The following is a 16,094-nucleotide window of genomic DNA, read 5'->3' as shown; positions in this document are numbered from 1 at the left end:
AAATATTTGCTTGTACGAATTATAAAAATATGTGAAAACAAATCAATACTCTATCATCAGTGCCATAAGAATATTTACGACCGTATCTCTCAACTGAAGAGACAGGTCGTAAAAACCGGAAGATACTGCAAACAGCTTCGTAATTCATCAGACCATATAAACAGCTTAGGGCGTTTTCACTACAATCCTATTTTGTCCTGTTACTGGGGGCCTTATTTAGGATCCGCCATCCTCTCAATGCAATTAATTATAACTTACTAACATATATAATCAATACGTGTTGTAAATACGTTATCGTTATTATTCACATCTATATGGCATGGGACGCCATTCGATATCATTTTCGATACAAAATAAATAAAATTAACGATAACAAATAACCAACGTTTACAAATATTTATAACTGTCTGAAATTCAACCCAATCAGACATCGTGACACGTGACTTCAAGTTGTATAACCAGATATCTGAGATTCATTTTGCGGTTGCCACATCACGCCAGTTCTCGCCTTGGTCGGACACGGTTTAACTTCCCCCTTCAACTTGTGTAGAGATGGATTTTACGCTTGTCTGCTGTTTGCTGATTTCTGGACTGGGCGTGGCTCGGGCCTTGCCCGGTGGCGCCCCGGCGAAGGCGTGCGCGGCCCTGTTACCTATGCATACTGGAATCTCTCCGTCCACAGAAACGGTGCCATACACCTTTACTTTCAGTCAGTCTACATACACTCCTGGGAAGGCAATTACAGGTAGTATATTTGATCACAGGTAGCTAGTATATTATAACCGGCCTCGGTGGCGCAGTAGTTAAGCCATCGGACTGCAGACTGGTAGGTACAGGGTTCATAGCCCGGTGCCCAGGACAGCGTTCTTGAACCTTAATTAGATATAACCACGAAAATAATTTGAAATGCATGGAATGAGTATATTATAACAAATTTGTCAATTTGAAATACATTTAAAAACAAAATCAGTTATTAAATTTGTGATTTCTGTATGATTAAATGTGTCATTCTGTATGTATCATGATTCATTGACCTGTTTCGGCGAGGGACCTGTTTCGGTGGTTGCGTCGTTTGTGCGCAACAGTACGTGCATTTGACTATTTCTAACGTCGTTGACTTTTGGGGGCGGGACGTAGCCCAGTGGTAAAGTGCTCGCTTGATGCGCGGTCGGTTTGGGATCGATTCCCATCGGTGAGCCCATTGGGCTATTTCTCGCTCCAACCAGTGCACCACGACTGGTACACCAAAAGCCGTGGTATGTGCTATCCTGTCTATGGGATGGTGCATATAAAAGATTCCTTGCTACTAATCGAAAAGAGTAGCCCATGAAGTGGCGACAGCGGGTTTCCTCCCTCAATATCCGTGTGGTCCTTAACCATATGTCCGACGCCATATAACCGTAAATAAAATGTGTTGAGTGCGTCGTTAAATAAAACATTTTCTTCCTTCGTTGACTTTTGCATGGGGAAAGTAAACAAATGTCTGTTATATTCACAAAAATGTTCGTAAAAATAAAGTTAAAACGAGCAAAGAAAGCAAGATTTTTTTTTAATGAATCACCAGAATGAAAGAATGAAAAATGTTTTATTTAACACGTACTCAACACATTTTTATTACGGTTCATGAATTATTTATATCTCGACTGCGCTGGACAATTTACATGAAGAGAGATTCTACAAAACTCCGTTTAAAAAACAAAAAAACACAACAATTATCTGCTGATATCCGTAAGAAATATCTGGATTAAGTCAAAATACTTTAATCCTGAAAATTTACGAGTTAATCAATATTAAAAGTTTGCCAGTATTAAAAGTTTCATTAAAAGTACTAAGAGACATTTTTCATGAGTTTCTGTGACAGCGCTGTTTTGTTTTGTTTACTTTTGTCAAATTCAGCAGTCAGAAGAGTCGAGCATGGCTGAATTCATTGAACAGAGAGCAATATATTTAACAGTTTATTCATGCATCAAACATAAACTACCATATACTAATAAGTGCACGACATGAGAATAAACGTTACCTACAGAAGTGTTAAAGTCACATACCCTAGGGTTTTTGTTTTAAAAACACTACGGCGTATTTATCACTATTAAAGCCGTTTTTGATAATTTAAATTAGGAATACTTACATTTTATTATTTAGAATATTGGTTTTCAAACACCTGAAGTGGATCTGTTCATCCAGGTTTTTGCAATACCCTAAAATGCATTTTTTATAATTCTAAAAGCGCACGTTCGTCTGAGAAGCAATGGTTATCGAGACAAACTCTGTATTTTTAGACAATATTTCCCTGTATAAACATGACTCTCTTATGATCTTACTTATCCAAATGTGTCCATTTTAACGGGTTGAAACTATGGTCTGCTCCTTTAATCGGTGTGTGAAAAACTGCTTTGCAGTTGGAATTTGTCGCCGTAATTGTTAAGGCCATCTGTCCACATATCACAGTTATCTTCTTCCCATTGTGGTTGACCAAAATCCGGAAATATATATGCACAAGCAGTTTATTGTTTGACTGTGATTTAGGGCGGGACGTAGGCCTAGCCCAGTGCTAAAGCGTTCACCTGATGCGCTGGCGGTCTAGGATCGATCCTCGTCGGTTTGGCCCATCTTGTTCTAGCCAGTGCACTACGACTGGTATATCAAACACCGTGGTATGTGCTATACTGTCTGTGAGATGGACATTGGTGCATATAAAATATCCCTTGCTACTAGCGGGTTTTTTCACTACGACTATATGTCAAAAATTACCAAATGTTTGACATCCATTAGCCGATGATTAATAAATCAATGTTCTATAGTGGTGTCGTTAAACAAAACAACATTTAACTTTTTATTTACTTTAATTGAATAATTTTTATTGATATTCTCATGTAACCTATTATGTATTTGTACTGCAGGGTTTCTTGAATTTTTATAAAATCCACTAGCCATGGAATCAGTGATTTAAAAAAAGTACTAGCCATAATAAAAAATTCACTAGCCTTACTTTACTTTAAGTTAATACAATTTTACTAAATAATAGTAATAACCAGATATGTCACCTAAAGAGGGAGATAGAGCTTAAAAACACTAACATTTGAGGGTTGGGGTGGGGGCAGGATATTCATAATTACAAAATAGACTTAACTGCAGCATTTGACACATTTTTTCACCAGCCGTTGGGCATGGCAATTGTAGTTATTTACTAGCCCAAGATTGAAAATCACTAGCCATGGGAGTGGGGCAATCACAATCTAGAAGCTCTAGTATTGATTGTTTGAAATCTTTTTGAGAGGAATGTATCTCAACGTCTTGTCAACATTTTATACCCATTTTAACAGTCTTTTTGCCGAATTAATTATGTCATGATTTTTTTAATTATTATAAAAAATGTTTAAATATACGCGTTACTTTTGTTGTTCAGTATATATATTTTTCGTACGTACGAAATTATTGGAAGGTAAAATCTGGTATTGGTCTACTACAAACATTAAGACAACAAACACTTTGTTTATACAAACACTGATATACTAAACAAGAAAACATCTTTAATATGTAATTTTAGTCATCAAAAAGGGCTAAGGCTCAAAACATACCAGAGCTGGGCCTGGGTCTGGATTTGGGTCTGGGTCTGGGTCTGATAAGACTGGTACCAGTTGAAAAAGAAACGCACCGAATCGTAATATACGACAGAACACCTGCGTCTGTGCTAGCGTGAACTACAGATATGGCAGCAGACATGTTAAGTCAAGTCAAGAGGTTTAAGGTGCACATTCAGAGCAAGCTGCTGTAGTGCACGCCTGTCTGGGGCGCAGGTACTGAGATCTGTGAACTCCTACGCCCAAGACAGGGGCAACAGACGACAGAACATGCTTTATATTTTGTTCATATCAAGCATGTACCCAGACACAGCTTCGGTGTGTTTTGGACCTTAAAGGAACTCAATCACGGATTTAGTGGGCCTTGTTTCTCTAAATATGCATTATAAATGAAACTTACATTCATTTGGAATATCAAACCTAGTTATTGTGGGATCCAAAATATTTTAATTGAACTACGATCGAAGGAATTCCATGATACGCTTATTTTTTAAAATTTGGAGCTCTTCTTGTGATAAGACATGAAAAATACGGAAAAACAGACTCGTAGTGATGAGGCTATATATACGACAACCGTATAATGTATTTTTGGATTTTATATAAACGATCGCCGTGTATAGAGACTTGGCAAATGAGGGCCGGCTATATACATGGCAAATAATAACTCACCATTTATTATTATTATTATTATTATTATCAGGCGCGTGTGCAAATTATTTTGACTGGTTCGCAAAGTGGTATTTCGGCTTTAATGTATAGCGTAAAAAAAACAGTGTACTGTTGCATGTTTTGTCGTCCAAAGGTTGGCTAATTATTACTTAACCCAATTGAATCCAGTTCTACGTGAGGGACAAGTTCAGCCTGCCGTTTGTGCTTGTGTGCACGCACGTTAATCTTGCATTTTTATAGCCAAAACTCCTCCAGATAAAACACCGCCCCTCCACCCCAAAAAGGTAGTAGTAGGCTAATAATAATAATAATAATAGTAGTAGTAGTAGTAGTAGTAGTAGTAGTAGTAGTAGTAGTAGTAGTAGTAGTAGTAGTAGTAGTAATAGTAATATGAATAATAATTGTGTATTATTATTATTATTATTATTATTATTATTATTATTACATGTATTATAATGTTGGTAAAATCACGTCGCGGTGGGGTGGGTGGGGACGGTTGTTACAAAAACATTACATATATTTACAGGAGGACCCGGCAGTGGTCTCAGATTTACTAGTAGCCTATAAAAAAAAAAAAAATTGAGTTTTATTGCCCTTTGCAATTTTTAGCATTTGAAATGTGACTAAATACAGCAAAATAACCTTTTAGTCATATTTATTTACGGTAAAATTAACTTTTTTACAAAATTTACGTAAGCAGCCTCAACATTGCAATCAGTGAAAAATTATTAAGTTCAAGCCCTGTTGTTAGTTTGTGTACTGTCCGTAGTTAGTTTCTCTTTCAGTTAATCTACCTCAGCCGCTGATAATTTGTAATTGTTATTTTTATTTATTCATCATCATCATCATTATTATTATTATTATTATTATTATTATTATTATTATTATTATTATTATTATTATTATTATTATTATTTATAATTAATTTTTTATTAGTACTGTAGGGACAATATGACGCTATTCATATATCTATGGAAAACGTACACAAAAGGGTCCGCTAAATTCATATACTCCCCCACCCCCTCCCCTGTTCAGAAAATGCACTGTTCGTACAGTACTTAGTATGTATTCCTCCTGTTCCAGATGGTTCGGTAATATGGATCAATCAAATACATGTACTTATTTACCGCCTATATACATTTTTGCTGTGAATATAGCCAGCCCTCGTTAGTGGAGACTATAGCCACGGCCTTTGTATATATAGTCACATCGTATATAAACACCGTCTAGTTCAGAGTATTCTTTTAAAATGTAACAATTCCTATCCCAAGTCAGCTGTTATAGCATATTTTGTATAATAATGAATTTGACAAGGTGGAAAATGACGGTGTTTGTGATCCAGATGTTTAGACTTTTTCGCGTACGACTAATGATAAATTTACCTATAGATGCAAAGGTCTAACTAGTCGGGATTGTCGACGTTTAACATGCTTCCGTTACTAAAATAAATTAATGTATAAGCTTATTATCATTCAGTACATGTTTCTATTATTTTTTAATAACTTATTTTCATTGGGTTTTTTTTTCTTCTATTTATCCTACGTCGCAGAGGACGGTCAAGCGTTCTCGTTACATGAGCTTGGTAAATCGTTTTGACACTGCGGTTATTCGGGGAATGTCCGTCACGTGACTCAAAATAATACGTCACACCTCTGCTCTCCAAATAGCCGTTATTATTCTCAGAATTATGGACCGTACCCATAATTCAATTATTTTTGTTTTAATAAAATATCAATAATAAGTGTGATATGGTGGTTATGTGGATGGTTCAATAAAGTACTTTTGGGTACAAATCAAATGTATATATTGTCATATAATACCTTGTTAGGTAAATAATTAGGTCAACCATCTGTGACAGAGCGCGTTTAAGGTGCTACCAGTATTCTATAAGACGGCAGCAGGTTTCTTATCTCATTTATCAAACCACGAATAGAAATTAACATTTCTGTGGTCTTCAAATTCTGTAGAAATGAAGGTCACCGAACGACTCATCTTGGGTCGGTTTTATAGGATGCCTACCAGGTACCTGTCAACAACCATGTAGGTTAGCTAAGAACACATCCATTACAAGTTGTTTACTTCTGGGTACCCTTGACTCATATACGCGCATTTAGCAATCTAGTTCAAGTGATTTATACACTATTCATTTTCAAACCTTACATTGCGAGTTTACAAAAACAAATACTGTCATAAATCCGTTAGTTTTGACTAATGATAACTCAAATAAAAATGGGGAAATGTGCACCTGTCGCGAACGACAAAACGGTTAAGTTCCCCGCCAGGTTCTCAAATTGAAACCACCGTTAAATAGTAAACAATTCTGAAGTTTTTATTTATGAATACTACTGTTCAAGTTGACTGTTTTGTATAGTTGTCCACCGGTTACTGCTAGTTACACCAATAACAGTTTATTTTATAATATTATGATAATATTAATACAGAATGGGAAATAAATCAAAATATTTATGTGGCTCCACTGTGCAAGCATACAGCACAAAGCGGTCCACATATTTGGTATATCCTTACCGATTAAATCATGTTTTAATTTCTTATGTCTGTAAAATGTGGAATCGCAGCTTATAACTTGGCTAAGGAAACACATGAACAAAACGTTCTGGCTATACCAGGAGTAAGTTTGCCGCTTACGTTCGCTAAACTGACTTTTACGCTACACAATAAACCGAATTACTACTTCGGGAACCAATCGAAATAGCTCGCAAACATTTAGCGTAGTCAGGATTTTATATTGAGGCGGGTTATGGATCGACTGGAAAATATTATATATAACGTGGTGGGAGAATAAAAAAGAGGTGTTATTGAGGGGACATAATTGCCGAATGAATATCAATGACTACGAACCGAATATTTTAACGTAGCAGTAATTAAGGGTTTTTTTTCTCTCTCTAATTAAGATCAATCACAATAAATTACTTTATACACCGTGAGTCATTCAGCCGATGTTGCATATTAAGCATCGAACTACCTCAGTAGACCCATTCTCTGATTGGCTTTTCTCCCGTCCCAACCAGTGCCCCACGACTGGTATATCAAAGGACGTAGTATGTGCTGTTATGTCTGTGGAAAAGTGCATATAAAAGATACGTTGCTGCTTATAAAAAAATGAAGACGACGAGTCAAAATTACCAAATGTATAGCCAACGATTAATTAATCGATGTCCTCTGGTGGTGTTGTTAAACAAAACACGCTTTAACTTTTAAACACACAAGCGCATGCGCAATTATCACCCAAACAGGCAAGAACACAGGCACGAAAGCCCACGGGCACACAAGTAGTTTCTTTCGAGGAACTGTGATTATTATATTCTTTACCGTTCGTCTTTGAATGGCGTGACACCAAGGCTGCTTATTACATGATTGTTATCAAACCCCGAAACAGATTTTATCATGGAATACGTCTGCACTGATCCTATTAAACGTCGTCTGGGTATGACTTTACAGAAATATCTATGTCAAGGTTAAATGAAACGCCATAATAAATAGCCTTCCGGCATCATGTAACCATACATAAAATGTCTTGAGTGTGTCGTTAAATATAAACATTTCTGTCTGTCTTTATTTCCATAATAGTCCATGGTCAAAGTTTTAAAGAAATGGTCTGAATTCAAACAGACAGAGCAGAAAAATATTCGCTAGACTATTCATATGTATTCTGATAGAGCGATTTTAACAACTCAGTGGGCATGTGTTAAAATAATTTATAACATCACACATAATGGTAGTCAGTGGATTTAAACAAAGTGGACAACGCTTTAAAGAAAGTGGACGATGATTTAAAGAAAGTGGACGATGATTTAAAGAAAGTGGACAATGGTTTAAAGAAAGTGGACGTTGATTTAAACAAAGTGGACGTTGATTTAAACAAAGTGGACGTTGATTTAAACAAAGTGGACGATGATTTAAACAAAGTGGACAATGGTTTAAACAAAGTGGACGACGATTTAAACAAGGTGGATGTTGATTTAAAAAAAGTAGACGATGATTTAAACAAAGTGGACGATGATTTAAACAAAGTGGACGATGATTTAAACAAAGTGGACAACGATTTAAACAAACTGAACGATGATTTAAACGAGGTGGACAACGATTTAAACAAAGTAGACGTAGATTTAAACAAGGTGGACGATGATTTAAACAAGGTGGACGTTGATTTAAACAAGGTGGACGATGTTTTAAACAAGGTGGACGTTGATTTAAACAAAGTAGACGTTGATGATGATTTAAACAAAGTGGACGACGATTTAAACAAGGTGGATGTTGATTTAAAAAAAGTAGACGATGATTTAAACAAAGTGGACGATGATTTAAACAAAGTGGACAACGATTTAAACAAAGTGGATGTTGACTTAAACAAGGTGAACGTTGATTTAAACAATGTAGACGATGATTTAAACAAAGTAGACATTGATTTAAACAAAGTGGACGTTGATTTAAACAAAGTGGACGATGATTTAAACAAGGTGGACGTTGATTTAAACAAAGTAGACGTTGATTTAAACAAAGTGGACGATGATTTAAACAAAGTGGACGTTGATTTAAACAAAGTGGACGATGATTTAAACAAAGTGGACGTTGATTTAAACAAAGTGGACGATGATTTAAACAAAGTGGAAGTGGACGTTGATTTAAACAAAGTGGACGATGATTTAAACAAAGTGGACGTTGATTTAAACAAAGTGGACGTTGATTTAAACAAAGTGGACGATGATTTAAAACAAAGTGGACGTTGATTTAAACAAAGTGGACGTTGATTTGGACGTTGATTTAAACAAAGTGGACGATGATTTAACAAAGTGGACGTTGATTTAAACAAAGTGGACGATGATTTAAACAAAGTGGACGTTGATTTAAACAAAGTGGACGATGATTTAAACAAGGTGGACGTTGATTTAAACAAAGTGGACGATGATTTAAACAAAGTAGACGATGATTTAAACAAGGTGGACGTTCATTTAAACAAAGTAGACGTTGATTTAAACAAGATGGACGTTGATTTAAACAAAGTAGACGATGATTTAAAGAAAGTGGACGACGATTTAAACAAAGTCGAGGGCGATTTTAACAAAGTGGACGTTGATTTAAACAAAGTGGACGATGATTTAAACAAAGTGGACGTTGATTTAAACAAACTGGACGATGATTTAAACAAAGTAGACGTTGATTTAAACAAAGTGGACGATGATTTAAACAAGGTGGACGTTGATTTAAACAAAGTGGACGATGATTTTAACAAAGTGGACGTTGATTTAAACAAAGTGGACGACGATTTAAACAAAGTAGACAATGATTTAAACAAAGTAGACGTTGATTTAAACAAAGTGGACGATGATTTAAACAAGGTGGACGTTGATTTAAACAAAGTAGACGTTGATTTAAACAAAGTAGACGATGATTTAAAGAAAGTGGACGATGATTTAAAGAAAGTAGACGATAACTTAAACAAAGTAGACGATGATTTAAAGAAAGTGGACGATGATTTAAAGAAAGTAGACGATAACTTAAACAAAGTGGACGATGATTTAACAAAGTGGACGTTGATTTAAACAAAGTGGACGATGATTTAACAAAGTGGACGTTGATTTAAACAAAGTGGACGCTGATTTAAACAAAGTGGACGTTGATTTAAACAAAGTGGACGATGATTTAAACAAAGTAGACGTTGATTTAAACAAAGTGGACGATGATTTAAACAAGGTGGACGTTGATTTAAACAAAGTGGACGTTGATTTGGACGTTGATTTAAACAAAGTGGACGATGATTTAACAAAGTGGACGTTGATTTAAACAAAGTGGACGATGATTTAAACAAAGTGGACGTTGATTTAAACAAAGTAGACGATGATTTAAACAAAGTAGACGATGATTTAAACAAAGTGGACGATGATTTAAACAAGGTGGACGTTGATTTAAACAAAGTAGACGTTGATTTAAACAAGATGGACGTTTATTTAAACAAAGTAGACGATGATTTAAAGAAAGTGGACGACGATTTAAACAAAGTCGAGGACGATTTTAACAAAGTGGACGTTGATTTAAACAAAGTGGACGATGATTTAAAGAAAGTGGACGTTGATTTAAACAAAGTGGACGATGATTTAAACAAAGTAGACGTTGATTTAAACAAAGTGGACGATGATTTAAACAAGGTGGACGTTGATTTAAACAAAGTGGACGATGATTTTTAACAAAGTGGACATTGATTTAAACAAAGTGGACGATGATTTAAACAAAGTAGACAATGATTTAAACAAAGTAGACGTTGATTTAAACAAAGTGGACGATGATTTAAACAAGGTGGACGTTGATTTAAACAAAGTAGACGTTGATTTAAACAAGATGGACGTTGATTTAAACAAAGTAGACGTTGATTTAAACAAAGTAGACGATGATTTAAACAAAGTGGACGATAATTTAAAGAAAGTAGACGATGAGTTAAACAAAGTGGACGATGATTTAACAAAGTGGACGTTGATTTAAACAAAGTGGATGATGATTTAAACAAAGTGGACGATGATTTAAACAAAGTGGACGTTGATTTAAACAAAGTGGACGTTGATTTGGACGTTGATTTAAACAAAGTGGACGATGATTTAACAAAGTGGACGTTGATTTAAACAAAGTGGACGATGATTTAAACAAAGTGGACGTTGATTTAAACAAAGTGGACGATGATTTAAACAAAGTGGACGATGATTTAAACAAAGTGGACGTTGATTTAAACAAAGTGGACGATGATTTAAACAAGGTGGACGTTGATTTACACAAAGTAGACGTTGATTTAAACAAGATGGACGTTGATTTAAACAAAGTAGACGATGATTTAAAGAAAGTGGACGACGATTTAAACAAAGTGGACGTTGATTTAAACAAAGTGGACGATGATTTAAAACAAAGTGGACGTTGATTTAAACAAAGTGGACGTTGATTTGGACGTTGATTTAAACAAAGTGGACGATGATTTAACAAAGTGGACGTTGATTTAAACAAAGTGGACGATCATTTAAACAAAGTGGACGTTGATTTAAACAAAGTAGACGATGATTTAAACAAAGTAGACGTTGATTTAAACAAGATGGACGTTGATTTAAACAAAGTAGACGTTGATTTAAACAAAGTGGACGATGATTTAAACAAAGTGGACGTTGATTTAAACAAAGTGGACGATGATTTAAACAAAGTAGACGTTGATTTAAACAAAGTGGACGATGATTTAAACAAGGTGGACGATGATTCAAACAAAGTGGACGATGATTTAAACAAAGTAGACGATGACTTAAACAAAGTGGACGAAGATTTAACAAAGTGGACGTTGATTTAAACAAAGTGGACGATGATTTAAACAAAGTGGACGTTGATTTAAACAAAGTGGACGATGATTTAAACAAAGTGGAAGTGGACGTTGATTTAAACAAAGTAGACGATGATTTAAACAAAGTTGACGATGATTTAAACAAAGTGGACGTTGATTTAAACAAAGTAGACGATGATTTAAACAAAGTGGACGATGATTTAAACAAAGTGGACGTTGATTTAAACAAAGTGGACGATGATTTAAAACAAAGTGGACGTTGATTTAAACAAAGTGCACGTTGATTTGGACGTTGATTTAAACAAAGTGGACGATGATTTAACAAAGTGGACGTTGATTTAAACAAAGTGGACGATGATTTGGACGTTGATTTAAACAAAGTGGACGATGATTTAACAAAGTGGACGTTGATTTAAAGAAAGTGGACGATGATTTAAACAAAGTGGACGTTGATTTAAACAAAGTGGACGTTGATTTAAACAAAGTGGACGATGATTTAAACAAAGTAGACGTTGATTTAAACAAAGTGGACGATGATTTAAACAAGGTGGACGTTGATTTAAACAAAGTGGACGATGATTTAACAAAGTGGACGTTGATTTAAACAAAGTAGACAATGATTTAAACAAAGTAGACGTTGATTTAAACAAAGTGGACGATGATTTAAACAAAGTGGACGATGATTTAAACAAAGTAGACGATGACTTAAGCAAAGTGGACGTTGATTTAAAAAAAGTGGACGATGATTTAAACAAAGTGGAAGTGGACGTTTATTTAAACAAAGTAGACGATGATTTAAACAAAGTGGACGTTGATTTAAACAAAGTGGACGATGATTTAAACAAAGTGGACGATGATTTAAACAAAGTGGACGTTGATTCAAACAAAGTGGACGATGATTTAAACAAAGTGGAAGTGGACGTTGATTTAAACAAAGTAGACGATGATTTAAACAAAGTGGACGATGATTTAAACAAAGTGGACGTTGATTTAAACAAAGTGGACGATGATTTAAAACAAAGTAGACGTTGATTTAAACAAAGTGGACGTTGATTTGGACGTTGATTTAAACAAAGTGGACGATGATTTAACAAAGTGGACGTTGATTTAAACAAAGTGGACGATGATTTGGACGTTGATTTAAACAAAGTGGACGATGATTTAACAAAGTGGACGTTGATTTAAACAAAGTGGAAGTGGACGTTGATTTAAACAAAGTAGACGATGATTTAAACAAAGTGGACGTTGATTTAAACAAAGTGGACGATGATTTGGACGTTGATTTAAACAAAGTGGACGATGATTTAACAAAGTGGACGATGATTTAAACAAAGTGGAAGTGGACGTTGATTTAAACAAAGTAGACGATGATTTAAACAAAGTGGACGATGATTTAAACAAAGTGGACGTTGATTTAAACAAAGTGGACGATGATTTAAAACAAAGTAGACGTTGATTTAAACAAAGTGGACGTTGATTTGGACGTTGATTTAAACAAAGTGGACGATGATTTAACAAAGTGGACGTTGATTTAAACAAAGTGGACGATGATTTGGACGTTGATTTAAACAAAGTGGACGATGATTTAAACAAAGTGGACGATGATTTGGACGTTGATTTAAACAAAGTGGACGTTGATTTAAACAAAGTGGACGATGATTTAAACAAAGTGGACGTTGATTTAAACAAAGTGGACGTTGATTTAAACAAAGTGGACGATGATTTAAAACAATGTGGACGTTGATTTAAACAAAGTGGACGTTGATTTGGACGTTGATTTAAACAAAGTGGACGATGATTTAACAAAGTGGACGTTGATTTAAACAAAGTGGACGATGATTTAAACAAAGTGGACGTTGATTTAAACAAAGTGGACGATGATTTAAACAAAGTAGACGTTGATTTAAACAAAGTAGACGATGATTTAAACAAGGTGGACGTTGATTTAAACAAAGTAGACGTTGATTTAAACAAGATGGACGTTGATTTAAACAAAGTAGACGATGATTTAAAGAAAGTGGACGACGATTTAAACAAAGTCGACGGCGATTTTAACAAAGTGGACGTTGATTTAAACAAAGTGGACGATGATTTAAACAAAGTGGACGTTGATTTAAACAAAGTGGACGATGATTTAAACAAAGTAGACGTTGATTTAAACAAAGTGGACGATGATTTAAACAAGGTGGACGTTGATTTAAACAAAGTGGACGATGATTTTAACAAAGTGGACGTTGATTTAAACAAAGTGGACGTTGATTTAAACAAAGTGGACGATGATTTAAACAAAGTAGACGTTGATTTAAACAAAGTGGACGATGATTTAAACAAGGTGGACGTTGATTTAAACAAAGTAGACGTTGATTTAAACAAAGTGGACGACGATTTAAAGAAAGTCGACGGCGATTTTAACAAAGTGGACAATGATTTTAGCAGTAATGCATCGACTGGCGTGTTTACCAACTCCTCAAGGATTCTGTGATATTTAGAACAATGGTTAAAAACACAATTCATATTTCTCACCCTGCTACAGTTGGCTTAAATGACCTTCTTACGAAGAACCGTTTCGCGGTAGTGCGTACAGAATATTAAAATTATATAAACACAGATTTTATTTTTGCCAAAAAATATACATTTTGTAGGCATACATACATACATATTTATATATAAAATAATATAATGTGGACACTGCGGGGAATGGTATGTAGCATCGGGTTACAATCGATAAAATTCTATAGTAAATGGGTAATGCATGCATAGCAATAATATACAATATAATAACATATGTCATGTATCAATGTTGTCTGTTCTATGCGTGGTAGCAGTTTTCAAATACTTACACAATTTAATTAGCTGTTTTGAATTGTCGCTGGACAGTAGTTGCGTAATTTAAATGTTGATGGTTTATTGTAATAAAAAAGTTTAATATATTTATCTCTTATGTTACTGAAGAAAGGACACACTAGAACAAAGTGATATTCGTGTTCTACTACATTCTATTAATCCTGTCAATATTGTGGTATCTGCCCGTTTCTATAAAGAGATTATGGGAAGATAATTTATATTTACTCAAAATATGTTTGTATTTCAAGGCAATAGGTTTCTGAAGATAAGGTTGTAAGCAATAATTATTAACAACGAATTTGTATAACAGACATTTTGGAGAATTGTTAAATATAGCATACATAGATTGGATAAGTTGATCAGTCATTCTCTGTTTGAATAGTGATATAAATGTATTGCGATTTTCTACATTTTGATTATACCATATGTGACCAAAACCATTAGTGAGAAGCAGGTCTCTTATTTGACTAACCCAGTTAACAGAACGTGGTTTTCTTATGCACTCGTCATATAGGGTTTTATAACACTCTTTCAAAATACAGTTATCTGTATTCAACAATTTATCCAATATTTAACCATACGGATGTTCCTAACTTATGTACAAAGGTGATCTACCTAATTCAAAATAGACCATCATATTAGTACTGCTCCTTTTCACGCCTAAAATACGTTTACAGAATTGTAAATGTAGGATCTCGTGACTATTTGCTTTGTTAAAACCCCAAACTTCACAGCCATGATTTAAAATACTGCTAACATATGTATCAAACAGTGTTAGTAATGTTTCTGCATTTAAGAAATAGTTACTAGTTTTACCAAATAGAGCAGCCATAGCTTTTCTACCTTGGTTGCATATTACCTTCTGAGCGGTATTAAAGTTTCCATTATAATGAACACAGACCCCATATACATGTATAAAGATACTGCCATTCTAACATTACTTATTAAATATCTTTTCGAATTTAGCATAATAATCACCGACCTCGGTGGTGTCGTGGTTATGCTATCGGTCATAAGGCTGGTAGGTACTGGGTTCGCAGCTCGTTAGCGGCACCCACCCAGAGCGAGTTTTAACGACTCTTAGTAAGACCACTACACCGACTTCTCTCGCACTAACAACTAACCACTTACCGACTGTCCTGAGAGAGAGAGAGATAGAGAGAGAGAGAGAGATAGAGAGAGATAGAGAGAGAGATAGAGAGAGATAGAGAGAGATAGAGAGAGAGAGAGAGAGAGAGAGAGAGAGATAGAGAGAGATAGAGATATATATATATATATATATATATATATAGAGAGAGAGAGAGAGAGAGAGAGAGAGAGAGAGAGAGAGAGAGAGAGAGAGAGAGAGAGAGAGAGAGAGAGAGAGAGAGAGGGAGAGACTGACTTTGTTTTTTGATTATGTATTATATTAGTAAGACAATATTTTTCTTTGTTTATATTAAGAAATGTTTTTCTTTGTATCATATTAATAAGCAGTTTTTTCTCTCTTTTTTTCCGTATCAGTAAGGTATTACCGATCGACACACAAAATGACTTGCGTTTTTGTTTTTCTTTGTTGATATATCTTTTCATTGGTGTATGTTACCTGTCATGCCTGATAAACATTGTAAATAATAAATTTCCATCACGATCGAGAACTTAGAAAAGGAAGACAAAATGAAAATTAGTGGAAT

At 34.7% G+C, this 16,094-nt stretch overlaps 1 protein-coding gene across 1 annotated transcript in view; it reads left to right on the top strand.

Moving 5' to 3' along the window:
• The first annotated feature begins 463 nt into the window (after window positions 1-463).
• LOC121380917 (putative ferric-chelate reductase 1) overlaps window positions 464-16,094 on the top strand; it is a 28,110-nt gene continuing 12,479 nt past the window's right edge. Inside the window, exon 1 of the mRNA XM_041509949.1 lies at window positions 464-745. Coding sequence (XP_041365883.1) covers window positions 553-745 — 193 coding nt within the window. The 5' untranslated portion in view covers window positions 464-552. The remainder of the gene's footprint in view (window positions 746-16,094) is intronic.

This window comes from Gigantopelta aegis, chromosome 9, assembly GCF_016097555.1.
Source record: "Gigantopelta aegis isolate Gae_Host chromosome 9, Gae_host_genome, whole genome shotgun sequence".
NCBI classification, from domain to species: domain Eukaryota; kingdom Metazoa; phylum Mollusca; class Gastropoda; order Neomphalida; family Peltospiridae; genus Gigantopelta; species Gigantopelta aegis.
The sequence above is the reverse complement of the archived record's forward strand: the minus strand, read 5'-3'. Positions and strand labels throughout refer to the sequence as shown.